At 45.5% G+C, this 26,101-nt stretch overlaps 3 protein-coding genes across 3 annotated transcripts; all 3 read left to right on the top strand.

Annotated features, from left to right (window-relative positions):
- Positions 1-1,098: 1,098 nt before the first annotated feature.
- On the top strand, positions 1,099-9,309 carry LOC148408645 (platelet-derived growth factor receptor beta-like). The gene is made up of 28 exons (XM_088440784.1): positions 1,099-1,225; positions 1,583-1,649; positions 2,402-2,470; positions 2,568-2,662; positions 2,830-3,019; positions 3,226-3,486; positions 3,547-3,677; positions 3,759-3,840; positions 3,921-3,995; positions 4,093-4,282; positions 4,771-4,886; positions 4,969-5,080; positions 5,209-5,311; positions 5,386-5,494; positions 5,663-5,757; positions 5,829-5,961; positions 6,077-6,181; positions 6,273-6,377; positions 6,454-6,556; positions 7,100-7,176; positions 7,606-7,721; positions 7,789-7,911; positions 7,999-8,110; positions 8,175-8,274; positions 8,473-8,578; positions 8,661-8,763; positions 8,831-8,981; positions 9,099-9,309. Exons 2-28 carry the CDS (start codon positions 1,640-1,642, stop codon positions 9,166-9,168), a joined length of 3,042 nt encoding a protein of 1,013 aa, XP_088296910.1. The 5' UTR covers positions 1,099-1,225; positions 1,583-1,639; the 3' UTR covers positions 9,169-9,309.
- Positions 9,310-9,981: 672 nt separating this feature from the next.
- Positions 9,982-17,692, top strand: csf1rb (colony stimulating factor 1 receptor, b). The gene is made up of 20 exons (XM_088440528.1): positions 9,982-10,033; positions 11,274-11,543; positions 11,635-11,943; positions 12,299-12,435; positions 12,498-12,660; positions 12,812-13,142; positions 13,599-13,714; positions 13,807-13,910; positions 13,994-14,123; positions 14,207-14,308; positions 14,558-14,668; positions 14,728-14,872; positions 14,946-15,007; positions 15,087-15,178; positions 15,255-15,377; positions 15,975-16,086; positions 16,160-16,259; positions 16,325-16,445; positions 16,523-16,616; positions 16,909-17,692. The coding sequence occupies exons 1-20, from the start codon at positions 9,982-9,984 to the stop codon at positions 16,977-16,979; spliced, it is 2,745 nt and encodes a 914-aa protein (XP_088296654.1). The 3' UTR covers positions 16,980-17,692.
- A 1,242-nt stretch (positions 17,693-18,934) lies between these two features.
- tmprss15 (transmembrane serine protease 15) lies at positions 18,935-26,084 on the top strand. Its single transcript, XM_088441376.1, has 27 exons — positions 18,935-19,052; positions 19,241-19,368; positions 19,432-19,499; positions 19,575-19,711; positions 19,775-19,837; positions 20,066-20,185; positions 20,265-20,355; positions 20,455-20,564; positions 21,072-21,212; positions 21,273-21,422; positions 21,605-21,710; positions 21,789-21,945; positions 22,253-22,394; positions 22,479-22,568; positions 22,636-22,761; positions 22,874-23,017; positions 23,096-23,206; positions 23,279-23,402; positions 24,122-24,217; positions 24,311-24,360; positions 24,431-24,487; positions 24,582-24,726; positions 24,841-25,016; positions 25,427-25,522; positions 25,589-25,728; positions 25,803-25,857; positions 25,928-26,084. Exons 1-27 carry the CDS (start codon positions 18,935-18,937, stop codon positions 26,041-26,043), a joined length of 3,057 nt encoding a protein of 1,018 aa, XP_088297502.1. The 3' UTR covers positions 26,044-26,084.
- The last annotated feature ends 17 nt before the right edge of the window (positions 26,085-26,101 follow it).

The following is a 26,101-nucleotide window of genomic DNA, read 5'->3' as shown; positions in this document are numbered from 1 at the left end:
ACCACATTTCTATTTTGTCGCCATATAACAAAGAGCAAGTAAATATGTGGTAGTGGACAGAAATAGGCCAGTCTGAATAGCCAAATCCAAATCAAGTCTTAAGTCCCCGACCACAAGTCCACTAAAATACCCATCATTCTTTTTTTTATATTTTATGGAATTTCCTGAAAAATGTTGGGACTTTTTTGTTTCCAAATGAAACATGTATATACTTTATTACTTCTTATATAATGCTTTATTCCCACATTTTTGTGTTATTCCTTGTGGCAGTAAATTTTCTGTCAAATTGAGGAACAGTATAAAACATTATAAATATTTTGTCTATCCAACCCCGCCCTGATGGTCGAGTAAATGAGAGCAGGTCACATCATTAAGATTGGTAATGTTCATGGCTCCCAAAAACCGAGTCATAGTCAAATTTTGAGTCTAAGAGCCACGACGTAGCGATTTCAGTCTGTTATGTAAGAATCTGAATCTGTCGCGACTTGCGAATCTCCATATTTGGTAGAAAAATGGAGACAAATGAGGGTAGATCTGTATGTTAGGGTTAGGTAAACACGGTAAATGAGGTAAATATACTTGAGACTAGATCATGATCCAGCTGTAGATGTAGACACAATATAGTGATGTAGATATGGACATTTTAGAGAAAATCTGTGTCATTGATGTAGACATACTGTATTAGCATTGATCTGTGTGGTAGATATCATTTTTTAATGGATTGTGGGTATCGAAAATAAAATAGCTCTGTGTTGAAACGATTAAAGTCTATCTATGTGTTGTAGATGTATTTACTACAGTAAAACACTTGAAGTTGTATGCCGTATTTACTGGAAAGATCTGTGAGTTTGATATGTAGCCACAATGGAGTAAATCTACTTATTTCAAATGTAGAGAAGATGATATGGACAGACGAGACTTCTAAGTATGTGGGGATTTTTTTTCATTTTTACTTTCCACATTTACGACTCACTGTGTGCTCGTGTGTGTGTGAGTGTTGGACCGCAGTTGACTTCCTGTCGGGATTGGCAGGGATGCAGATTGAAAACAGACGCTCTTTCTCTCCCTCTCTCTTTTTCTCTCTCCCTTCTGCTTGCCCGTTAACTGAGTGAGTCAGTTTCTTTCCAGTCATCAAGCGTCGGGAAGAAAAAGCATCGAAAAGAGAAGGGTGGCTGCAGAAAAAGGAGGAAAAGAAGAACACAAAAAGAGAACAAGAAAAGACGAGGTTTGAAGAAAACTATTTTGATGTGACTCGGGTTTGGGTGCTGGTTTTAAAGCTTGTTTCCATAGCAAGATTTTTTTGCTTGATTCCTCTGACAGATGGCCAACTTTCTTTTTTTTACTTACTTAACGTATCAAATACGGATTTGGAATATCGGTATCGGCGGCAGAATTTTTATCGAAGTGAAGACCAGAGGTTTGTTGATGCTTTTAGCAGACACGTGTTGACTTGGCAATTTTTAACTCCGCCCCTCTGGAGTGATCTGCTCATATTTTCCACAAGTTGCTTCTTCTTCTGGTGACATCACTGAATGAACTTTTTATTGTTGTCGTACATTATTATGTTTTTATCTTTGTGCAGATTGATCAATTTTACGGAATTTGATCCATACCAAAGTTATTTCCAGATGGCCGACTGATGAGTCCTGGTGAGTGTCACAAACTCACATGACACGTTTCTATTTGCCGAGGTACCAGGTCCATATATGATGCAAATGTTTAGCGAGTAAGCAAGAAATAGAGTATCATATGTAACATGTAACATATAATGTGTAACAGAACTTTCAACATGTTATACATGTCATTTCCATGTAGCATAAAGTGTGGAAAGTGCAACGTACAAAATCAGCCATGTTTTGTCACGTGTCATTTTTAACGGACAACAACTTTAACCTGTTACATACAATGTTTAAAATACATCAAAGAAGGTAACAGTCGTTACATAGTGTGCGCTCCACTTGCCACATGTTGTAACATGCAGTGTATCACATGCAACGTGAACAACCTGCGTTGCATGATCTTACATTGAACATGCAACAGGGACAACTAACAAGTGTGATGTGAAACAAGTAAAATGCACTGTAATGTGTAGCGTGCAATTTGTTTAACATGCCTGGCGCATGGAGGTGGGAATGTGCAGCAAATGCACCGTCCAATGTATCACATGTAATGTGGAACAGGGAAAAAACGTAAACATGTTACATACAATATGTAAAATACAATGTGTAACAAGTGACACAAGGAAGGTGTAACATGCAACGTGTTACATACTTTGCACTCCACTTTCCACTTTATAATTTGCAACATACGACATGCAACACAGAAACATATACACGCAACATGCAACATGGCAAAATAATTGTACACTGATTCAAGTACAATCTGTATTGTGACTGGTCAGATTCGGACGTCATGCTGGTGTCCATCAGAGCACAAACAGGAAGTCTCAAACTGCTGCACTTCCTGTTGGGTCAGTAATAGCTCAATAAAAACGTCTCTCTGTCTTGCTTGCAGATTGGCCAAATCGGTTTACTACTATGTGTTTAATTATGCGTGTCTGGTTGTAGGTGTCTTCCTGGTTCTTCCAGAAGGAGGTGTCAGCCTGGAGCTCATTCCCCTCACCTCCCAGGTTCTGCTCCAGTCTCACTCAAACTTTACTGTGGTCAGTAACGCTTCACCTGTCTCTCTCTCTTGCAATGTAGACTCGTCACTTGTGACCTGTCTCTCGAATGCTGTTGTGAATATATACACACATGGCGCAATGGTTGGGAAAGTGAAAGAAAGCGGTCTGTCTCAAATACCTCGTACTGCGACTTGTCCATCTCACAGGTGTGTTCTGGGTGGAGCGACGTGTCATGGCGCTTACCGTGGCAAGAATCTCAAGTTGTGGTGGAAACGCAAGGATCCCGCAGTGTCCTGCAGCTCTTCAACGTCACCTGGAGGAATTCTGGGAGATACACCTGTGAGGAGTCAGCGTCAGATCAGACCAGAGAGGTTGACATCTTTGTACCAGGACAAGGTAGATGTGGGCTTTCCACCATCATGGAGTAGGGTTGAACGATTTTGTTGTTTCAGGACTGAAGTGATTTCCATAACATTTTTGGTGAAAAATGGCAAATGAAATCAAAATCACAAAGATCTTTCAATAAAATTGCTATACAGTGTTTTTCCTAAAATTGTTCTTCCCTGTCATGGAATCTGATCATTGTTTCGGGCCCTCCTCAGGTCCAGATGAGTGGTTTGTTCCAGATGGTCCAGGTGTGGTGATGAAGGACACGGAGGAGGGCACCATACCTTGCGTGGTTTCCAATCCGCTTTTGAACGTCACCCTACACGAACGTGGGGACCAAACTCCGGCATATGGACTTAAGTACGAGCCGGGCCGCGGCTTCACAGGACCCCTGAAGGACTCAGCTTACATGTGCCTGGCCTCCAATGGCTCTGCCGAGACGCGGTCGCAGTTCTACTACGTCTTCAGTGTCGTGGGTAGGTTCTTTCTCTCTCATGTCCAAAAAGCCTGTCCATCTCAACCAACCTGTCTGCCAGTTGCCAAGGAGATGGAGGTGGACTTGACAGCGTCCAGCAACGTGTTAAAGCGTGGACAACCCCTCATTGTCAACTGCACTGTCCAAGACATCGACATGGTCTTTTTTTCTTGGAACTTTCCCCGCAAAGAGGTACTCAATTGACAGGCACTGCATCGTCCGATTCAACAAACTCCAAGAATGTGACATTTTGTGTGTTTTGTGTCGTTCCAGGAATATGAGCCGCTCACAGAATTTCTTCGCAATCACATCCGTTCATTTGTCAACATCCCCTCTGTTACGCTGGCGGACTCTGGTAAGCGCCGATGCTGCTCACCATTTGTGACGCTAGTGCTTACCATGTTAACTGTGAGGTGTTGCGGGTGCTGCCGATAGGTGTGTATGTGTGCGCGGTTCAGGAAACGCTGCAAGGAGGGCGTGTGGAAAAGAACATAACAGTGACTGTACTAGGTGAGCCCACAAATCCAAATCTGCACAAAACAAAATAAACCTCATTCGAAAAGCACACACACAGGCAAAGACACACTAACATGCGGAATACCCACAGATCGTGGTTACGTTTCTGCTCGCGCGACACAAGACACCAACGTGTCTTCGCTGGTTGGCCACACGGTGGCGCTGCGGGTGGCGGTGGATGCTCACCCTCCACCCACAGTGGTGTGGCGCAAAGACAACCGGAGCGTAGTTGTCTCCGCGGGAACAACCGTTGTGTCCAGTACACGTGTGACAGATGGCAGGTATGCTGAACAATGTCACTAACAACAAGAATAAGAGAAACATGGTGCCGTTATGCTCCCGCTCATGCTTACAGTGAAGCTGACAATAATGCCAATATGATGCTATTTTTAGGTATTCTGGTAGTAAAAATACCTACATAATTGGAACAGCTAGGCTATAAGTAAGATAAATAATGCTAACCGCGACCAAAAACTTGATTGATGCTAGCAGCACTGATAAAATGAACAGCAATACCAACCGTGATCCTAACAACAAAATTTATGAAAAGAACTTTTACCAACTGCAATGCTAAAAACAATGCCAAATGTGGCATTACCAAATCTAACCATAATTTGAGCGAGTATGCTATTGTGATGTGCACAACAATACGAGATTAATAACAATGGGTTCTGTGCTGCTAACAACGATGCTAACATGACAGCAACAACTATAGGCGTGATGCTAAGCACAATGATAAGCAGTTAAATGTGCCTTTTGTTGGTGACAGCTACGTGAGCACGTTGACACTGGCGAGAGTCCGCTTGGAGCAAGCAGGAAGTTACACGGCCAAGATCTACAACGAAGATGACCAAGATGAGGTTTTCTTCTACCTGCAAGTTAAAGGTAAGTGAGTCAGTTATGAATGACGTGTACAACTCACTGTGTGTTTTATGCATCTGTGTATTTGTGTGTTCCCACGCCACAGCACCACCGAGGATTATTTCGCTGACTGAGACGAGCACTCAGGCCATGTTGTGCGTTAGTGAAGGAGCTCCGCCCCCTTCTGTCACCTGGTTCACATGTCACAGTGCACAGGGGTATAAATAATTTGCTTTGATTAGCCTTAGCTAACAGTAACAACGCTATCTTACTGCCAACATGGCGACACATTCGCGTCAAGTGGCTTTGTGTGACATCACAGGAAATGTTGCGCCTTTGTCTGCAGGTGCACCAACGGCACAGGTAGCTGGACGAGTCAAACGGGTGCTTCGGAGGGCGCGGTTCTGCAGGAGAACATCACCGTCCTGGAGGGTAGAGGTCTAACCCAGGTAACTGATGACATCATCCCCCATGTGACATCTTCGCTGGATTCCTGTAAAATCATCCGTCCTCACCCTGACAGGTGCGCAGTCTGCTGAGCCTGGAGACCACAACAACCTTGACGGCTGTCCGATGTGAGGCCTCCAACTCTGCGGGACGACGGGCCCGAGACCTCAGACTGGTCTCCACATGTGAGTGAAGATGGATAGATGATGGGACGGATGAAGATTGCAGTGATGGATCGAAGAATGGATTATGGATGGTTGATAGACGATGTTTGATAGCTGAATTGGTTGAAAACATATTTTACAAAACCACTCCCATAAATAAATTTGAGTGACCAAGCGTTGTCTATCCAGCTCTTTTGTCTCAGGTGGCCATGTTGGCACTGGTTTTGGTGTTGGTAGTCATCGCCATCATCTTCCTGGTCATACTCATCATCCTGTGGAGAAAAGTCAGTAGTATGCCATGGAGCGGTACTTTTACGTTACTTGCAGATGCACTATGAGGCCTCCTGTCATTCAGAAACCTCGCTATGAAGTCCGCTGGAAGCTCATTGATTCCGTCAGTCCTGATGGACTTGAGTACAGCTACCTGGACCCCGCCCAGCTGCCCTACAGTGCCTCCTGGGAAATACCCAGGGACAACATAGAACTAGGTAGTGACAGTGTCCACCGTTGTGTCCATTTTGTCTCAGCAGTCCACACAAATGAACAGGTTGGGTTTAAGGAGGATAAAGTGCTTAGGTCCATGTTGCTGTGTGGTTTGTGCAGGTGAGGTGTTGGGCTCAGGAGCTTTCGGCCGAGTGGTAGAAGCTGAAGTATCGGGTCTGCACCAGGACCAGAAGACCACCAGAGCGGCTGTCAAGATGGTCAAATGTGTGTACCTCTTGCACCTTGTGCACCTTCTTGTGTTTGGGTGTATGCCTGTACCTAAGACTTGAGAACACGTTTGCGTGTTTGTTTTTAGCCAACAGCGGCGCGTGTCGGTCATTGTTGTCCGAGCTAAAGGTTCTGTGCCATCTGGGTCCTCACGTGAACATCGTCAACCTGCTCGGAGCGTGCACGTCAGGAGGTGACAACCACAGTCCCACACAACCAATGACGCCACCTGATGGCCACCAGCATGCTAACCTCAGCCTCTACCACAGGTCCCGTCTATGTCATCACGGAGTTCTGTTGCCATGGAGACCTGGCCAACTACTTGCGACGCCACAAGCACGCTTTTGTACACGGCAACGCACTCGCTAAGAGGTAGACAGCAACACACAAAACAGAAAGACGTATTTATAAACACACACTGGCAAAAACACATACACACAGGTTTGTCTTACTGCTAGTGAGGTCATCTCATTGATATGTAAGTGTCCTTGAGCAAGACGCTGAACCCCTACTTGCTCCTAATGCTGCATCATCAGTAGGAAAATGACTAGTTAGTTTTCTGCAGGAGAACATCACCATTATCACCAGTTACTTGGGTTATGCCTCTACCCTCCAGAACGCTGATGTTCTAATGATGTTCTGGTGATGTTCTCCTGCATTTCCTAGTCCTTAACCTGAACCATCACAACTCATTCCTTAACCCTAATCCTTACACTAACCTCAACCCAAATCTTGATCAAACATAAATATAACCAAGTCTTGCCCCTCAAAAAGAGGTCACAAGGACACAGAGGTAGCATAAATCCGGAATTTGAGCCTCACCATGAAGCAAAAACAAAAACACGCCAAGATGTACACATACAATCTACACAAGCACAGACACATACGTACTGCATGTACTGTATGTGCGTGCAGAGAGGCAGACGGTGGTTACATGGACATGAGCAAGCAGGAGGGCGGAGCCATTATCAGCGAAGAGACCTCAGAGACAAGTGTGTTTCTCCTATTGTTTGTCTGTGTATGCTACACACACTCGTGGTACCCATACCTGATAGTGTTCTTGTTTTGTGTATGTCTTTCATTCTTTTTCCCTAAAGATTTTTGTGTATCTATCTTCATGTGTAACTTTACGTCTTGTATGCATGTATCTGTACCTGCTTGTATGTTTTTTTTCTGCAACTGTTTGAACGTGTATACCAATGAGTGTCTATCCTTGTACTTGTACTATCCCTGTACTTGTTTTTGTAAATATAGTAGTACCTGTCTCTGCCACTACCTGCTCCTTGTCCTGTGTATGTATACCATTTTCCCATCTGTGTGCATGTGTACCAACAGTATGTGTATAATCTACCTGTGTGTACCTCAGTTTGACACTGTATCTACAGTATACTGTGTTAATCCATTTGTTTGTGTACTTTCAGACCAGCAGGAGGCGCTGTCATCACTTCTCAGAGACTCGACTGTCCTGGGTGTGAGCGACCTCCACAGCTTCTCCTTCCAAGTCGCCAACGCCATGAACTTCCTGTCTTCACGGAATGTACGCTCAGGCACCTGGACAGGAACTGTTCTTAGCATGCATTTTTAGCGCGTGTCATGTGTCCCAGTGCGTCCACAGAGACCTGGCGGCCCGAAACGTCTTGGTGTGTGAGGAGCGCCTGGTGAAGGTGGGCGACTTTGGTCTGGCTCGAGATCTGCTCAAGGATCAGGACTACGTGGCCCGAGGACACGTCAGTGCGACGCAACAACGTGTGACATCAGGAATGGCGTTCCTCTGCCATGACGTCCCTTTCTTCTCTGGATTTTTTTCCCAACAGGCCTTGCTGCCGCTCAAGTGGATGTCTCCAGAGAGCATTTTCCAAGGGGTTTACTCAACCCAGAGCGATGTGTGGTCATTCGGTGTTCTTCTCTGGGAGATCTTCTCTTTGGGTAAAACGCTACAACACTCTATGACATGTCGACATATGAGTGTCATACGTGTGTTTTACCACAGGTGAAAGTCCGTACCCGGACCTCCCCATGACACATCAGTTCTACGCAGCACTGAAGAGAGGACATCGCTTGGTGCGGCCACAACACGCCAACTCCAACATGTAGGACGTATGACAACATGCATGACTTCATATGCATGTATGATGACAAGTATGAAAGCATGGGATTATATAGGACAGGATATGACCATGATAACATGACAAAAGCTGTGAAATGGAAAGCAGCATGAAATCACGTTTGAAATATTACACCTGTGATGTGGCAATACATGTAAAATACGATATGATGCACGTGCTCAGTTACGACATGATGCAAGCATGCTGGAGCGAGCATCCCGGTTCCAGGCCGTCGTTCTCGTCGTTGGTGGCGTCTCTAGATGCCATGTTGACGGACCACTGGAGAAAGGTGATAACATCCACGTTGTTTCCCGAAAGTGTCTCCTAAAGGTCAACCTCAATGGTGTCCACTTTGTTTGCATCCTTCCCAGACGTACGCCAGGCTAACGGACAACTTCTTGACCGGCAACCATCCAGCCGTTGTTCGATCCCGATTGACGTCCACTCCTGGTGACACGCCAAGTGACACAAAAGGTGAAATTCTGTCATGTGATTTTGATCAGGCGCTGGAAAATATCATGTGCCAATCATTGGCCCTTAGGAACAGGAAGTAACATCTCTGAGGCGACGGTTCACCTGTTGGAGGCGGGGCCAGAGGAGGCAGGTCCTTCCAATGGCGAATACATCCTTCCTGTCAAAGTGGCGACACGCAACGATGACAGCGAGGGCGACACTGCGCTGGACGCAAACAGGTAACATCATGACAATGACTTATTATTTTAATGACAATAATGGTGATGATAATTCATGACAAGAGCAAAGATGATGATGTTGATAACGATGATTTGCCTGCTGTGTTTCCCGTTCAGAGCTATGGAATCGCCGGTTGCACAGGAAGTGACATCATCAGGTGAAAAAGAGGATGAAAGCTGCGTTTGAGAAGCACGTTCAATAAAGCATTATAACGGTAACATCCTTGTAACAAATACGACGTTATCGTGATGCAATACTCCTGTTATTTCTTTCGTATCAACTTCTTATTATACTAAGCTTTAATTAAAAAAACATTTGAAATACCAACTGCTTGTTTGACTTTCGTTTGATTTTCTCTAAATAAAAATTTAAGGACATTTCCACCCCAAAAAATGCACAGTCACAGTAGGCATGCCCACCTGCTCGAGTCTGGGTTATGTTGGAGTTTTCTCGTCTTGAAGGATTCTCTCTTCTGCCTGAAGCCAGTGGACGTTTGAGGTCTTATGCTTGAGAGTGGTTGAGGTCCTAGATTTATGGACATCTAAGGCCATTGGAAGTGTCTTCAAATCCCAGAAGATTGGGCTTTTGAGATAACTGATCTGAAACTCGGGTCATAAATCATAAGAGCCACTTGGGTGTCATCTACTGTTCGAACGTCTGAAACCATAGAGGGTTGGAGTTCATTGATGACCTGAAGCTATTTGAGCTCTGAGACACTGTTCGAGACCTTAAGCCACAGGTCATGTGAGGTGCTTGCCAATAATCTATTATTGAACATCTGAGACCATAAAGGGTAGGAGACTTTTGAGGATCTGAGCCTGATGCTGTTGGACATCAGATGAAGATCTCAGACTGTTTGATGTCTGAGACCTTGGAAGGAAGTGTTTAGTGAGCTTGGCGAGTTACGATGGGGGTGCTGAGGAAATGGGCTGAACCAGTCAGCGCCGAGCAGGAAGTTCTAGAGCTGCTTGAGTGTCAGTCAGTCAGAGAAAGAAAATGATGAAGATGTTGTTGTTACCTGTGCTCCTGCTGTCAATTGTGTCTGCTGAAGGTAAGAGACCAAAACAAATTTCTGCTCTTAAGATATAGAATAGAAAAATAAGTCATGAGTAGTTATTTATACTATTTTGTGGAAAGAGGAACCTGTGTTGTAGCAAAAATAAAACTAATTTTTTTCTGCAAATGTATGTGTGATTTTTGTCTGTTTGTAAGTTTGAGTTGATTCAAGTCTATAGAGCTAAACTATCGATCAAGTATAGTCTACAATTTATACAGGAGACAAACATATTTGGAGACCAAGAAATTCCATAATGACCAGTTCACTAATTGGCTGTATGTGGGTGGAGTTAGCTGCTGCTGCTAGGTGTCTTAGCAGCTCATTTAGCATGTAAAAGCTATTTTTTTTTATATACATATATATGTATATTTTAATGATAGCCTGGACGTTTTGACAGTCGTAAAAAGGTTTCCTGATCCTGATGAGGACAGCACCTTTTCTTCCTCTTTTTTTTCCCTTTTCCAGACACACAAACACAAACACACACACTTGCGCGTTACTTCCAAACTGCTGACAGACGTTAAAGTCAAAGGTTTCACTTCTGTTTTTCTCACCGTCTTGTGAAACTCAACTGTCATGTTAACAAAAATCCCTTCTTCGGCCTCTAACTAAATGTCTGGGACCGCCTAGAAGATTAAAGTCCTCAGTAGGTGCAAACGTTATGTTATCCAGGTTTATGGATGAAGGGCAAAATGGAGGGAAGAGGGTTCGCATCCGGGCGACTCCCTTCCTTCGTGGGAGTCTTGGGTGTACCCCACCTCTCTGGATGATGTTTGGAGAAGCTAGGTTATTGATGGTCTGAAACCGTTTGACATCTAAGACTGTTGGCCTCTTGCTGGCATTGGCTGGCAGTCAGTCCTGGGTGTCCCCCACTTCTCTGAGTGACTTTTGGAGTTGGGATGTTATTGGTGGATTGAAACTGTGAGGTATGACGCAGTTGGTAGTCTGAGACCGTAAAACGGGGGTAGGAAATTCAAGTTACTCTGGAGCTGTATCTTGCTCATTTTTAATGTTTCCCTTGCACATCACACCTGATTCAAATGATCACATTTGACACTGTTGAACATTCAAGGACACTGTGTGCCCGATCTCATTTAAGGTCTGAAACTGCACTGAACACTGGTTAAAAAAAAAAAAAAAATCCAGTTAAAACTATAACCCCAAAATTGAGTACTATGAAGTTGTGTGTGTGATGTTATGGTGATCACATTGGACATTTTTGTCTCCCATCTAGATATTTCTTCTCCGTCCATTCGACTGAACTCAGACCTGCTCCAAAACGGTTCTGAGGTTGTTTTGACCGCAGGCTCCGCGTTCAGTCTCAGTTGTCATGGTAATGCATCGCTGAGCTTGTCCACTACGGCGTTGCAAGCTAGGTCGAGGGTGCGCGGCAGCATGCTGACTGTACAGCATGCGCGACCGAGACACACGGGAACATACCGATGCGCGTACACCAACCTCAGCCTTGAGCACCTCCACGTCTCGGTGCACCTGTACGTCAAAGGTGAGCAATGTCAACGATCCCCCGGACGATGTCACTTGCCTTGTCAGTTAACCTAAAGATGAGATCGGTTCCCTTATCACTCATCCGTCAGATCCGTCCAACCCGTCCAGTGTCTTCGTCACGCCTCCCTCAACACCCAACATCAGGGAAGGCGACGACTTCCTGTTCCGTTGTTTGCTAACCGACCCATCAGTTACCAACCTAAGCCTCAGTTTGGAGGAAGACTGGACCAGGGGGCGGGGCCAGGGTCTTCCCCCGGGCATGAATGTCAGTGTAGATCCTCATGCAGGAGTCCTCATACACAAAGTGGACAGGAAGTTCAATGGAAAATACGTCTGCACCGGCTGGAAGAATGACATACGTGTGAAATCTGACACACTCTACCTCATTGTCACACCAAGTAAAGTGCCCGTCGAACCTGTCTTTCTCTCTACCCTGTCCTCACTTGTCATATGTCTTTCTCTTATTCATCTGTCTCTTGTCTGTTTTTGCCCCTGCCTGCACTTCCTCTCTACCTGTCTACCTTTGGACTCTTTGATTTCTGTCTCTAATGTGTCAGATGCATATGTCTCTCACAGATGTCTTTTTGACATTTCAGTCTCTCATCTGTCCGTCTCTTACCTTCCTATTCTGTCATTCACCTGTCTGACATTTGTCTTTCTCACAACTTTGTCTCATTTGTCTTTTACCTATCAGTATCTTGCCTGTGTCACTCTTACCGTATTTGTCTCTCATTTTTCTGTGCAAATGTTTAGGGCAACGTCATCCTCCGGAGTTGTCGCTGAATCAGAGGGATTTTTTCCGTGTGGCGGGAGAAAGCTTTGCAGTGACGTGTGTCACAAGTAATCCCTCCATAATCTACGACATTTCCTGGACACACCCAGAAATAGAGGTAAGACTTGCTCTTCGATACTGTTTTGTGTCGTCTTGAGTTTCACGGACGGTCACGTGCAGGCACCAAATACGACGTCGACCGTCCGTTACATCACCAACCGTGTTTACATTAACAACACGCTGGCCGTCCACGCAGTCGGTCGACAACACAACGGGGCCTACACATGTACCGTGAGCAATGAGGCCGGCAGAGCCACGGCGACGGCCAGGCTCCGTGTCTTAGGTGAGAAAATTTAAGGAGTAAAATCATGATTTTGGTCAGGCAAGTCATAAGCCTGGAGTCAAGTCATATGACTGAAGTCACCCACCTGAGAAGAGGATTTGTTCATGCAATTTATGTCCATCAAGTGTTTGACACATGTTCCCTCCGGCAGACGCTCCCTTCCTAACTGCCATCTTGGACCGCCATACTGCTTCAAGTGGCAGCAACTTTAGTATGAAAAGAACGGCGCCGTTTGAACGACTACATGCCAATGCAAGCGACAATTTGGTGACCGACGACTGGGAAGTGCTAACTAACTTTAGCGTGGACACAATGGAGGCTAACCAAGTTAATAGCAGCAGCACAGTGGATGTCCTGGAAGGCGGAGATGTCATGTTAACGGTCGCCATAGAAGCGTACCCACCAATAGGGAGCCTCCAATGGACCTTGCCGACACCGGAGAGCGCGGCGCACACGCAGAGCTACACTGCTGACGGCTACAGGTTAGCTTGAGTCCAAGATGGCCACATTCTGGCACGCTATAGCAACACCCAACATAGTTCAGTTCCACTGTCTGGCTTTTCCCTGTCCTGGCCTGTCCTTTCTCATTTGATTCTCGTTTTATTCTTGCCTTATAGCCTTCCTATCCTCTTCTATTTGAAACTCATTGACTCCATTCTTCACAGGGTGTTGAACCCTATCCTGTCCCATCCTGTTCTACTTTCTATTCATTTTGTTCTTTCCTTACAGGAAGTTGCACTTCTTGGCTTCCTACCTTTGGCTTACTATTATTCTGTCCTGTCCTTTTATTGTCTTATATTTGTGTTTTCTGTGGATCTTGTTTACTTGTGACTATTCACTCCATTGTTAAAGATATATTGGAGCCCCTCAAAAATTAGTTATCTCAAGGGTATTACTCCTAAAAGATTTTGATGATTAGCAAAGTCTTTCATTGGCAGATCCCAGGCAAGCCTGCTGCTGCGTCGCGTGCGGGATGAGGAGAAAGGTCTTTACGTGCTACACTATGCTAGCGCTCTTCTCAGCGGCTCCTTCTTCTTTGATCTACGTGTTCTTCGTAAGCAACTCTTTGCCAAACTCTTTGCCAAACATCGGAGATTCTGTCCACCGGTTCCAGTCAGGTTGCTTTTGTTCTTTCTGGTTCTGTAGGTTCTGGTGGCAAAAGAGCGTTGACAGTGACCCTAGCAGCTGCCTCGGCAGGCGCAGCCCTGCTCCTCTTGCTCATTATCGGGCTCATCTGCAGGATCCGACGGGTTTGTACTTTGTCATGGACACGTTATCATCAACATCATCACTATTTTTCTCTTCCTCCTCCTTCCTTCTCGTCCTTTTCCAGCAACCTAAGTACGAGATCCGCTGGAAGATAGTGGAGAGTTGCCACGGAAACAACTACACCTTTGTGGACCCCAGTCTGTTGCCATACAACAACCTTAAGTGGGAATTTCCACGAGACAAACTGCGTCTGGGTAACCTTCGATCTTCGACCTGCATCACTCAGACCCACGTTGACCTTGACCCTTCACGGTGCCTCCTGCGCTTTTGACCTTAGGGGGCGTGTTGGGGTCTGGGGCCTTCGGGAAGGTGGTGGAAGCCACGGCCTACGGACTGGGCAGCCAGGATGAAACACGCGTCGCTGTCAAGATGCTCAAACGTAAAACGAAAGTACAAAACAGCAACCATGACTTTGACACAACTGCATTACTACTACGCAACAACCACTACATTTCAATGTCATAACTTGTACGCGACAATTGCTACATAACTACAACACAACAGATACTACCACATATTCCACACTACGGCACAACAACCGGTCCATATATAAAACTGCCACAAAACGATAATACGAAAACTACGCAACTACTAAGTGTTTTCCTCACAGCTTCTTTTTTGTTTTCAGCGAGCGCTCACTCTGAAGAGCGAGAAGCGCTGATGTGCGAGCTGAAGATTCTCAGCCATCTTGGTTACCACGACAACATCGTCAACCTGTTGGGAGCCTGCACGCAAGGAGGTGGAGATCCTCACTTCACTTGACCTGACATCGCTTGACTTAATTTATCTAACTTGCAGGCCCAATGTTGATGATCACCGAGTACTGTTTCCATGGCGACCTGCTCAACTTCCTGCGTGCGCACGCTCACCTCTTTGTGGCGGCCATGTTGAGTCTGGAGCCAGCTGAGCATGACCCCAAATACTCCAATGTCAGACTCAGGAGGTTGGATGTCTTCTTCTTTTCACTTTTGCGCATGTGCACACAATAATTGTGTGTGTGTGTTTGCATGATGCAGTGACAGCGGGATCTCATGTTGTTCCGAATATCAGGAAATGCAACCGATGCTTGCACACTCAGGTAACACACAGTCAGGTAACACACTCAAACAAACACACACACAACCGTGTGTGTGCGTGTGTGTGTGTGTGTCCTTCAGGTGTGGAGCGAAGTCCCCGTTTGTGCATGAGTGACCTGATCAGGTTTTCATACCAGGTTGCTCAGGGTTTGGACTTCCTGTCAACACGAAATGTAACTCACAGACACACACTCTGCATACGCACAAGTGCGGTGAGTCATTGTGCGTGTGTGTGTGTGTGTGTGTCAGTGTATCCACAGAGATGTGGCAGCGAGGAATGTGTTACTGACCGACCGCCACGTTGCCAAAATCTGTGACTTTGGTTTGGCCCGAGACATACGCAATGATGACAGCTACATCGTACAAGGAAATGTCAGTGCACAAAAACAACTACACAACGACTACACTTTGACAACAATCCTATTACAATTAAAACACTTCACAACAATGACACACCTGTAAAACTTCCACACAAGCTCAACTTCAAACAACTACACAACCTCTACACAACATGTTCACAACCACTACACAACTAATGCATATCACACAATTGCAACACATTCCATACATTAAAACTACATAACTACACAACTACTATACAAGTGCAACACAATTTCACAACAAATGCACAGCAGCTACACAACTAATACTAAACTTCAAACAAAAAACTACAATTTATGTACAGATACAAAACAGCTAATATGCAACAGCTACCAATGACTGTGCAACATTTACACAAATCCACAACAACTTCAAAAGTACCACTCTAGAACTGTACTTTATGACATAACTAGTACACAACTAATGTATAATAACTGCATAATTATCACAGAATCATTATATATCAACTACACAACTTGGACAGGAATTCTGAGACATTTTAGACAGAGAGCTTCCTGTGACATTTTATTTTGAAAGTCAGCTTCCTGTTTGGTGCCAGCTTGTTTCACAGTGCTTTACTTTTGGCAGGCGCGTCTGCCTGTCAAGTGGATGTCCCCGGAGAGCATCTTCCAGTGCGTGTACACAGTGCAGAGTGACGTCTGGTCTTATGGCGTCCTGCTGTGGGAAATTTTCTCCCTCGGTAATGTCTCCTCAATGGCGTCTGATGTCATGTGACCTCACATGACCTCTGGGCCTCCTTCTGTCACCTTTAGGGAAGAGCCCTTACCCTAACGTCGCCGTGGATACCAAATTTTACAAGATGATCAAAGACGGCTGGCACATGGACCGGCCCGATTTTGCACCGCCGCAAATGTGAGGCCCCCGTCTAACAGCGGGTGTTGCCGTCAATCGACTTGTTTGACGGTTTCCGTTTTCAGGTACCGGTTGATGACGTCCTGTTGGAGTTTGGAACCCACCGAAAGGCCCACCTTCAAGATGATTGGTCGGCTGATAGAAAGGCTCCTACCCTCCTCCGGAAAAGTGGGTCAGAGCGAGCAGGTGAGGCCCAATGACGCGCTGGCTTGTGCTTTGATTGACAGTTTGAATCCTCAATCATTTTCCTTTGCGCGCTTAAGCCGATGTACAAAAACATCGACGAGCGCGGGGAAGACAACGAGGGCGAGGAAGAGGAGAGCGGGGGTGGAGACTCCATGAAGGGGGAGGAGCAAGGTGACCGTCACTGTTCTTGTCTTTAATCTTCTTAAAACTTGACCGCTGTTACCGAGCGTGTCTTTTATTGATCAGAGGTGGGCGCCCGCACTGACGGACTGTCCGTCCCCGACGAATGAGGGGAATTAAAGACAATTTCTTGTAAATTCAAACCCAGCAATACTTTGTTTTACTCGTAGTGTATGTGACAGATAAAATTTTGACAAATTTAGATAAATGTTTACGAAACCATCTTCTGTAGGTGTAAGGCAGGCAGTTATAAGTGAGAACTGACATCCATTCTCGTTTTTAGAAGACGGCCTGGAAGATGAGGAGTCAATAAAGATGATGGAGATGACGAAGAACATTTACCAGCTGTCCTGATGCCTTGGTCTAATCAGCTTTGACTCGTTTTTCTTTCGTTCTCAATGTTCACACACTGCACCGCAGTCAGGAATACTCGTGGAGGCTCGCAAAAGATTTTTGTTTTTAACTCATTGAATCATTGAACTCAATGAAGACTTTTTTATTTTAAGAGTCCCAACATTCAATACTGGGTGCTTATATTTCTTTTATTTTTTGGATAAAAAGATCGTATAGGTCGTAACAAATGCATTACTTGTTTTACTTTTATTTTGAAAGTAAGAATCAGTGACATCCTGTGACGGAAATTGCTTTGTAATGTAACTTTGTAATTGTAATGCAATTTAAACTTTATCACAGAATATTCCCTGCTTGACTACAGCGTTTTAAGGTATCATTTTTAAAAATATATAATTTTACACTATATAATTTTACACTATAAAGCCAAGTTGCATTGTAGAGTTGTACTTTAGGGTGTTGAGGCAAAGAAGGTCCCCAACTAAGCAGAGAAAATATGTGAGTATCGTTGTATGCTTTGTTTGTACGTTTTTTTCAGCTCCAGAAGGTTTAGAATGACCATAGCAGCAATGCTATAGCCCGTCTATGGCGGTTTGCATTCTTACTGTCAACATTAAGCTAATGGATTTTTGTTCTTTTTGAGTGTGATTCTGTGTCTATGTTTGTTTTTTTTAGTTGGGTTTTACAGTAAATGTCAACTGGGAGCGTGCAACAAACACTCTTGCCTCTTATTTTACAAATGATGATTGAGGTTTAGGATGATTGGCGCATTGCTCGACGCCTGTTTGCTCAAGCTGCCCTCTTGTACTTTTCAGGCGCATTAATAACAATAACTTAGGAATCAGGTGTCACTTTTACTGCTGCTGGACTTTATTTCTCACACACAGGGAGGGGCGACTGGAAAGAAAAAGCTGATTTATTGTGTGGACGCGTGTGTGTGATTAGCGATTAGCTTATCAGTGTTTTGTGCTTGATTATAAAAAGCCCGCAAATCTTAGCTCACTTTCAAAACGTCAAGAAGGAAATCGCCTAAGGTAAGTTTTTCGGTCACCTTTATAAATGTCTACTTATTCACTCTTTTATTTACGAATGGATTTGTTGGATTTGTTCATTTTCGCACTCATTTGCTTGTTCTCCCATTTATTAGTTCACTCAATTGCTCATTCTCATTTACATGTTGATTGGGTTACCCGTTTATTAATGTACGTAATCGGTTTTTGTGCACATTACTCATTCGTTCATTTTGGACATTTACTGGGGTCATAGTATTGCCCTATTTTTCTAGACAGGGGTCTTCAACTGACTGATTTGGCCCAATTTGGCCTGTGGCATCTCAAGATCTTGGATAACACAAAAAAAATGAGTTTTGGAAATACTACAGGATATGATGGGGGCGGGGCATAACTTTTCACATTTGATATTTTCTTGAACCGACAAAAAAATGACAAAATGCTCTGTAACTCACCTGCACAAGCGCTCAAAAAATTATATGTATATTAACAGTCACAGCCTAATCAAGACATCAATATAAATATACAGTTATCTGGCGCCACTTAACGGTGTTTAAAAAAATGCCCCATTTTGCATATTTACGTACGTACTAGTGCAGCCTGTTTTAATCCATTTAAAGGATTTTTATTCTTCAGTCCAGACTCCAGACCCTGAAGCGCTCCGTTTGGTAATAGTCAGTGATATGGCGCCACCAGATGGCGACAAAAATGTCACTCTTTACGTTTTCATGTACTGTGCCACGCTTGGTCGAACAGATATAACTGAAAATTTGTGAGAAATGCCTCAAAACATTAATCACGCTCTTGGCTGAATATTGTGACTTTTTGATAAAGGGCGTGGCCTATACAAAGCCGTACATTACCTTTCATTGTGTTTTTGCAAAAGAAAGTCCAATTTAGTTGTTGTTTTATCATTCATTTGCGTGTGTATGTTTGCATGTGTCCAGGATGGGTGGGCGCTGCAGTTGCACTTCCTTTAACTTCCTGCTGGTGGCGCTATGCGTGCTGCTGCTGCTCTGCTGCGCCGCGTTGACTGCGCTGATGTGGACTGCCTTGCAGACGCCGGGTGAGCTAATTCACCCCCACTTATGCAAACCCACAAGTGGAAAAAAAAAAGATTGCTTTGGCATTTTTAGCATCCTCACTTCAGGGAACTATTTTTAAGTGTGTTGAGGAGCTTCGTATAGCATCTATGTATTTTTTGTCGGAACTCCGCTGCGGCTAACGCGAAAGGCGCTGGCACGTGTTTGTCAGAGGTGGTGGCAGAGCGGGCGGGGCTTCGCGGCGAGATGGCCATCACGCACGGGGCTGAGTTCAGCCCGGATCTGCGCAACGGCAGCAGCGCGGCCTTCAAGTCGCTGGCCTTCGACGTCCAGCGGCAGGTAAGCGAGCGCTGATGTCCCGTTGGGGGGGACCTGCTTAGCTGACCGCTGATTGGTGGACAGGTGCGCGAAGCTTTTGGGCGCGGTGGGCTCAGCCGGCACTTCTTGATGTGTGACGTCATCAAATTCACGTGAGGAATACGGCTATTTCTCTATTTTTTTTGCAAACACACTAATTATTCATTATCGTCAATGTCCGCATTTAGTCAGGGCAGTGTGCTGGTGACCTTTGACCTATGGTTCACACAATGGATGGATAGTCAGGAGGTGGAGCAGCAGATGAAAGCGGGCCTGGAGGAGAGCAACGGTTTGGTTGTGGACAAAGACAGCATCCGCATCTCGGGTGAGTTCACGGCGAAGCGTAGGTCCGAGTTCACCGGCCTCATGATCTTTGACCTTTCCGCAGAGAAGCAGCAAGAAGCCACTGCCGCCGCCACAACCTTCACGCCAACATCGTCGCCAGTCACAAGTGAGGATTGGAAGACATTTTCTTGTGTCTGTTGTGTCCATTTTGTCTCAGCAAGAGAAATGAGACATCATTGCAAAGGCCAGGATGTCCTCGACTGAGCACACTGGGGAGTCGATATAAATATCTCCTACAGTGGGCACAGATGAATAGTCTTGGTCTGGAGGATATTCCACTCCAGCGTCTCATCCTGACCTTATTTTCTGTGTCCATCTGTCGTCATGCACCCAGTCATGTGTCCTCCTCACCACACTCTCTGTGACCACTCATCCTTGTGCGTCCACGTCGATCGCCTGTGCGACGGCATTGCCGACTGCGCGGGCGCTTCAGACGAAGACGCTTCTCGCTGCGGTCCGTGCTTTACCGTCCAATAATTTGCATAAGTTCGCTTGTTTGTTGCCATGAAAATCGCATCTTCCTCTTTCCATAGCAACGACTTGTGACGGACAGTTTGTACTACGGGGCCCAACGGGATGGTTTGCCTCAGGCACAAACAGCAGCTTCTGTCGGTGGATCATCAGGTACAAGAATCAGACTATGGATCGTTATCAGAAGACGTTGACCAACCGATCATTGCTGAAGATTAACAATACTTTTTTTTTTTTTGCTGTTCCCTTTAGGGTCCAAAGTGGATTTTCTGTTCAGGTCGACTTCCACAAGTTTGAAAGCCGAGAAAATGAAGTAATTTTGAGATTTTACGATGGAGTCGGTGCTGACAAGAGGATAGAAGGTCAGCATAGAACACGGCAGGACCTGGGTTGGATCTTGGATAAGGTCTTATATCAGGTCCAGGATTAGACCTTGGATCTGTTCCTGGATCTATTGTTGGATCAAGTCCTGGATCTTATACAGTCTAAGGCCTCAATCAAGTCTTGTTTTAGGTCCTTGATCACGTTTTGAAACTGTTTTTTTTCATCTTGATCTGGATCAAAGCTTTGATCAGGTAATCATGCTAAATCCTTAGTTTTATCCTCAATCAATCACCCTTGAATCTTCATCATACTTAATCTTAGATCAAGTCTTGACCTAGGTCCTGAATCCAATCTATGTGATAGCTTGTCTACATGTGGTCCTGGATAAAGTTGTCTCAGGTTCTGTACAAGACGCTCTATCAGATCTGGGATCGAGTCCTCTGTACAGTCTTAGATTAGACGTAGGATCGGTATCTCTGTCAACAAACAGCAGGTTTTGATCAAGATCCAATCCTAAATCAGCGCCCCTTATTCTTCAATTGCAGCCGAGCTCTTGGGTTCTACCCCTCCTGGGACTGTGTGGCTTCTGACTGACCAATCAACTGTTGAGTTTTCATCAGAGCGTTTTGAAGAGGTGTTGGCATTTAACGCTACCTTCAGTGCCCGTGACCTGTCGGAACTCTCAGGTGCTCATGCTGTCCATCATAGACCCGTCGCGACAGTATGCTGACACCGCTGTTTTCCAGATTCTGAGAAGCTCTTGTGCACATTTGAGCACGGCCTCTGCTTCTGGCGGCAGGAACATGAAGACGACGGTGACTGGCTTCGAAGCAGGGGCGACACATTTCCACCGCTCACTGGCCCAAGTGTAGACCACACGATAGGTAACCTGTCAGGTGGGTTACCTTTGGTATTAGCGTCTGTCGTAATTCCACATGAATGCCGACCAGGACATCCACATAATGAATATTGATCGGGTTGAGAGAGTCGGTCTTGAAGCAGATGTAGAATGATTTCTTTAGCATTGTATTAGCATCTTACAAGCGTAACTGCTAATCAGATGTGTTTGCTGACTCAGGTTTTTACTTGGTCACTCCTTTGAGTCCTGGCCAATGGCTGAAGAGCTTCAAGCTCTACAGCCTATCTCTGACTCCGCCCAACCAGCCTATGTGCCTTCGCTTTTGGTAAATGACACACAAAAATTAGATAATAGACAGGTATCAAATAGAAAGTCTACACTGTGTGGGTGTAAATGTGTGAAGGTATCACATGTTTGGAGAAGACGTCCACCGTCTTCAAGTGCTGTTGCTCGATGCGTCTCCGGGCGCCACTGGCAAAGTGGTGTTCCACAGGGATGGTAACTATGGCGACAACTGGAACTATGGACAAGTGCTCCTCAACTTCACCACTACCACACAGGTGGGTCAAGATATGTGGCTCAAACTGATGTAGAGCTGAGGCCAAACAGATTTCAAGATGATTACGAACTAATTTCAAACTACTTTTAATTTGATTTCAAATCAATTAGAAATGGACAATATTGAAAAAGATTTAATGGTGACAATAAAGTGATTTTAAACCACTTTACCAACCACTTGTTTCAGTAACGCCAAATCACTTTTGACTGTTTTGAAAATAATTTTCGAAGCAATTCAAGTCCGAGTTTAAGCTGTTTGAATCGAGACCTCCAAGGAGTTCCAGTCTTCCTCAAGTCCAATGTGCACAGGTTGTGTTCGAAGCTCTGAAGAGAGGCGGAATGAGGAACGACATCGCTTTGGATGACATCACATTGATGTCTGAACCTTGTGGCCCCGCCCCCCCTGAACCCACCTTAGTGCCCACCCCAACTCCTGCGCCCACCTTCCCAGGTGACCATTGCGCCCCCTCCATCGGGCCATAAAAAGGCGGCCTGAAAGCCAACTAAATCGGCCATCTCTTTTCTGATTGGTCAGCTGACTGCGGAGGCCCGTTTGAAGTGTGGGAGCCAAACTCCACCTTCAGCTCGCCAAATTACCCACAGTCCTACGGGAACAGAGCTTGCTGTGAGAAGACCGAAGCCGAGGAGGGAATTCCTAGCTGAAAGTGATATCAAATCTTTTGCTCGCACAGGTTTGTGGACACTCCATGCTTTGCCAGGTCGAAACATCCAAGTCCACTTCATGGACTTGGATGTTGAAGAAAACTATGACATAGTAGAGGTGCGCGATGGAGTGGGGCCCAACTCCACCTTACTGGGTGAGCTAATATTCATCATATTTGTTCATTAACAAATCATAAAGCTGCCCAACTGATGATAAAAAAATGTAATAAGTGCACGTAATAGGTTTTGTCTACTTGCTTTTTATAGCCGTTCTCACTGGCAGCACTGGCCCCGACCATGACCTCTTTTCAACAAATAATCAGGTGACAGTCTGGTTCTTCACTGACAGCTCAGGTTACGGGCGGGGCTTCAAAGCCAACTTCACCTCAGGGTTTGGCTTGGGGTCTTCAGGTGAGGTCTGAAATGAAGTAACAACCAGAATCAAGTCGACAGTTCTCAAGTGTATGTGTGCTTCTGCGCAAAAAACAGAGTCGTGTGGCGCAAACCTGTTCCAATGTGGGACGGGTAGTTGTATCCATAGAGAGCGGCAGTGTGATGGAAGGCTCGACTGTGATGATGCTACAGATGAAGCGAACTGTGGTAAGGACAGCCTGAATTGTGTGAAATGGGAATTGGCCAGATTGAGCACTCAACACAGATATACGGGTCCAGTTGTGTTGCAGGTGAACTCTTCAAATCGTCTCCGGTTTCAGATTGCCTCCGCTTGGTTTACCGTGTGCGCAGAAACATGGACCTCTCGCCTTTCTCTCTTCACCTGCCAGTACTTGGGATACAGGTAGATTCCCTAGTACCTCGGGTACAGGTAGACACATCATTGGACCTGACTTTTCAATGACTGAACGACTAGTTCCGTACCTAAGATAAAGTGGGCCAACTTTAGACCTTTATAAGACCTTGAAAACAGGCAGCCAAATTGTAATACTTGAAATGTCAGTTCTAGGGGTACAGGTGACCTGTTTCACTACCTTGGAAACAGGAAGATCAGACCCCGGAGGTAGATTGTTTGGTGGAACTACCTGACCTGTCAGCACTTTGCAAAGAGGTAGACCATTTGAATGAACCTGACCAGTAAGTCCTATGGATAGAGACCGGGTCCCGTACTTTCTGATCTTATGTGAACATGGAGCGCTTCTAGGACCTGACCTGTCAGTGCTTGGGATACAAATAGAGTACTGCAAACTTCAGAATCTGGGATACAGCGAGATCATTTGGAAAACCTGACTAGAGAGTACTGGATAGACCAACTATGGGTCCTGACCTTTCAGCGGGTCCTGACCTTTCAGCAACTGTGATAACGTGCAGGTAGAATACTTGGAACTCAAAAGTCTTTCGACTTGGTCCAATCAATAGCTGGGAGACAGGTAGACAACTCATCAGACCTGACCAGAAACAACCTGGGTTACAGAAAGATTAACTTTGGGTCTGATTTGCCAGTACAAATACATTACCAATAGAAATACCCAAGAGACTACTTTTAGTCCAACCCTTGCCCAGGTCCGGGAAGTCAACTCTACTGCCTACCATCCCAGGAGATTCACCTTTCGCCAAAGTCCAAGTCGCCAGTAATGGAAGTTTGCAATCCAGCGTGAGGTAAACTTTTTCCAGAACACAGCAACAGTTGACGTGATGCACACGAGAGGTGAGGGCAAGTCACCAGAGGGTAAACAGTTTATGGTTTTTCAGTGACACTTGTGTGGGAGGCCATGTGGTTTCCCTCCGCTGTGACAACCAGCGTGAGTATCTGCAGTGTTGGCATCTGAGGGATGAAGTCCCTGCGGTACATTTCTTGTCTTTATTTTTCAGCGTGTGGCGTTCGTTTTGTCGCCAATGACACCATGGATCAATCGGCAGCCAGAGATGGTAAAAGTGGCAAACTACTCTAAATCATTGCTTTCCTTTTACATTCTTTTGCCATTTGCATCAACATTTGAGCGTTTGCTTTTTTTCCAATGAGAAGAGATCAAAGTGGTGGGTGGTTCAGACGCCACAGAAGGAGCGTGGCCCTGGATGGTGTCGCTGCATTGGAATGGTCGCCACGTGTGCGGTGCCACATTGCTCGATCAACGTTGGCTCCTGACCGCCGCCCACTGTGTGTATGGGTGAGAGCACCAATATTTACAAACTTGATTAACCAGGCACCAGTATTTACAAACTTGATTAACAAGTTTAAACATTGAAATATTAAGCGCTTGATAATGACATTTCTTTGACAGGAAGGAGCGGCCCCTGAGCCGGTGGTCGGCCAAGTTGGGTCTTCGGGCTCAGAACCACGTCGATGATGTGCACTCGTTCCAAATTGATGCCGTGCTCATCAACCCGCACTACAACAGACTCACCAAACAGGCCGACATCGCCATGATGCGCCTCAGCACGCCTGCCAACTTCACGGGTAGTACTACACACAAGTACACAAATCTATTTCCTGTTGCTGTGATATTAGTGAGAAATAGACTTGGTTTTCTATATTTCTCCTGGACCTTATGCTAGTACTGAAGTATAGACCTGTTCCTGTTACTGTAGTAAATATTTTCTGGTCCTGCAGTGGTACTAAGGAAGTACTGTATAGGTCCTATTTTGTAGACTTTCAGTTCTGGTTAGGGTAATGAGGAAGTTCCCATCTTGGGCCTATCCAGATTGTTTTTTTTGCTGAGAAAATTTCATTTCCTATCCTGTTGACCAAAATACAAAGTAAGCACTTGGAGGATAGGATTGTCCAATTTCAAAAAACTTGTTTCTGGTTCCTAGAAATGAATGGAACAAATGCAGATTCTCAACAAATGCGTATGTGTGTGTGCACAGATCTGATCCAGCCTGTGTGTTTACCTGAAAACGGTCAAGTGTTTCCAGCCGGAAGAGAATGTTGGATTGCTGGATGGGGGCGACAGGCTGAGGACGGTCAGTTACCCATCCACCTGTCTGTCCTGCTACCTGTTTGTCCACATGTGTGCATTTGTTCCTCAGGTTCTCTCCCAGACATTCTGCAGGAGGCCAAGGTTCCCCTGGTGGACCGGGTCACATGCCAGCGCGCCTTGGCTGAGTACACAATCACGTCCAGCATGCTGTGTGCGGGCTTCACGGAGGGCGGGGTCGACTCGTGTCAGGTGATCACCCTCCACCCTCGCAGCTGTCCATCTGGAAGAGAGTTCAGAGTTCATTGTGACTTTTTGTTTCATAGGGTGACTCTGGTGGCCCACTCATGTGTTTAGCGGATGGACACTGGATTCTGATAGGTCAGCTCCTTTTCAACTCTATTCTTTTACAACTAATGCTTGGGAATCAACTTCCTTTATGATTGGTCAGGTGTCACGTCCTTTGGAATCGGTTGCGGTCGTCCCGAGCGACCCGGCGTCTACGCCAGAGTCTCGGTCTTCGTCACCTGGATCGCAGAAACGCGACGCTCATCGTCATCAGTGTGATCATCTTCCTATTTTTCTTCCAGTCCTTCTCTTCATCATCGTCCCTCCTCTCCCCCTC

The sequence above is a fragment of the Hippichthys cyanospilos genome, chromosome 18 (assembly GCF_059441005.1).
Source record: "Hippichthys cyanospilos isolate Australia breed blue-spotted pipefish chromosome 18, RoL_Hcya_1.0, whole genome shotgun sequence".
Classification (NCBI taxonomy): Eukaryota; Metazoa; Chordata; class Actinopteri; order Syngnathiformes; family Syngnathidae; genus Hippichthys; species Hippichthys cyanospilos.
The sequence above is the reverse complement of the archived record's forward strand: the minus strand, read 5'-3'. Positions and strand labels throughout refer to the sequence as shown.

What these genes read in the sequence shown, in the direction of transcription:
- LOC148408645 (XM_088440784.1), top strand. An exon ending in CTCACTCAAACTTTACTGTG is followed by an intron (nt 2,663 to 2,829) that starts GTCAGTAACGCT and finishes TCCATCTCACAG; the next exon opens with GTGTGTTCTGGGTGGAGCGA. An exon ending in CATAACAGTGACTGTACTAG is followed by an intron (nt 3,996 to 4,092) that starts GTGAGCCCACAA and finishes GAATACCCACAG; the next exon opens with ATCGTGGTTACGTTTCTGCT.
- csf1rb (XM_088440528.1), top strand. Translation starts at nt 9,982, where the DNA reads ATGAAGATGTTGTTGTTACCTGTGCTCCTGCTGTCAATTGTGTCTGCT. An exon ending in GGCCAGGCTCCGTGTCTTAG is followed by an intron (nt 12,661 to 12,811) that starts GTGAGAAAATTT and finishes TCCCTCCGGCAG; the next exon opens with ACGCTCCCTTCCTAACTGCC. An exon ending in TACACTGCTGACGGCTACAG is followed by an intron (nt 13,143 to 13,598) that starts GTTAGCTTGAGT and finishes TTTCATTGGCAG; the next exon opens with ATCCCAGGCAAGCCTGCTGC.
- tmprss15 (XM_088441376.1), top strand. Translation starts at nt 18,935, where the DNA reads ATGGGTGGGCGCTGCAGTTGCACTTCCTTTAACTTCCTGCTGGTGGCG. An exon ending in AACATCGTCGCCAGTCACAA is followed by an intron (nt 19,838 to 20,065) that starts GTGAGGATTGGA and finishes TCATGCACCCAG; the next exon opens with TCATGTGTCCTCCTCACCAC. An exon ending in TACAGATGAAGCGAACTGTG is followed by an intron (nt 23,207 to 23,278) that starts GTAAGGACAGCC and finishes ATACGGGTCCAG; the next exon opens with TTGTGTTGCAGGTGAACTCT.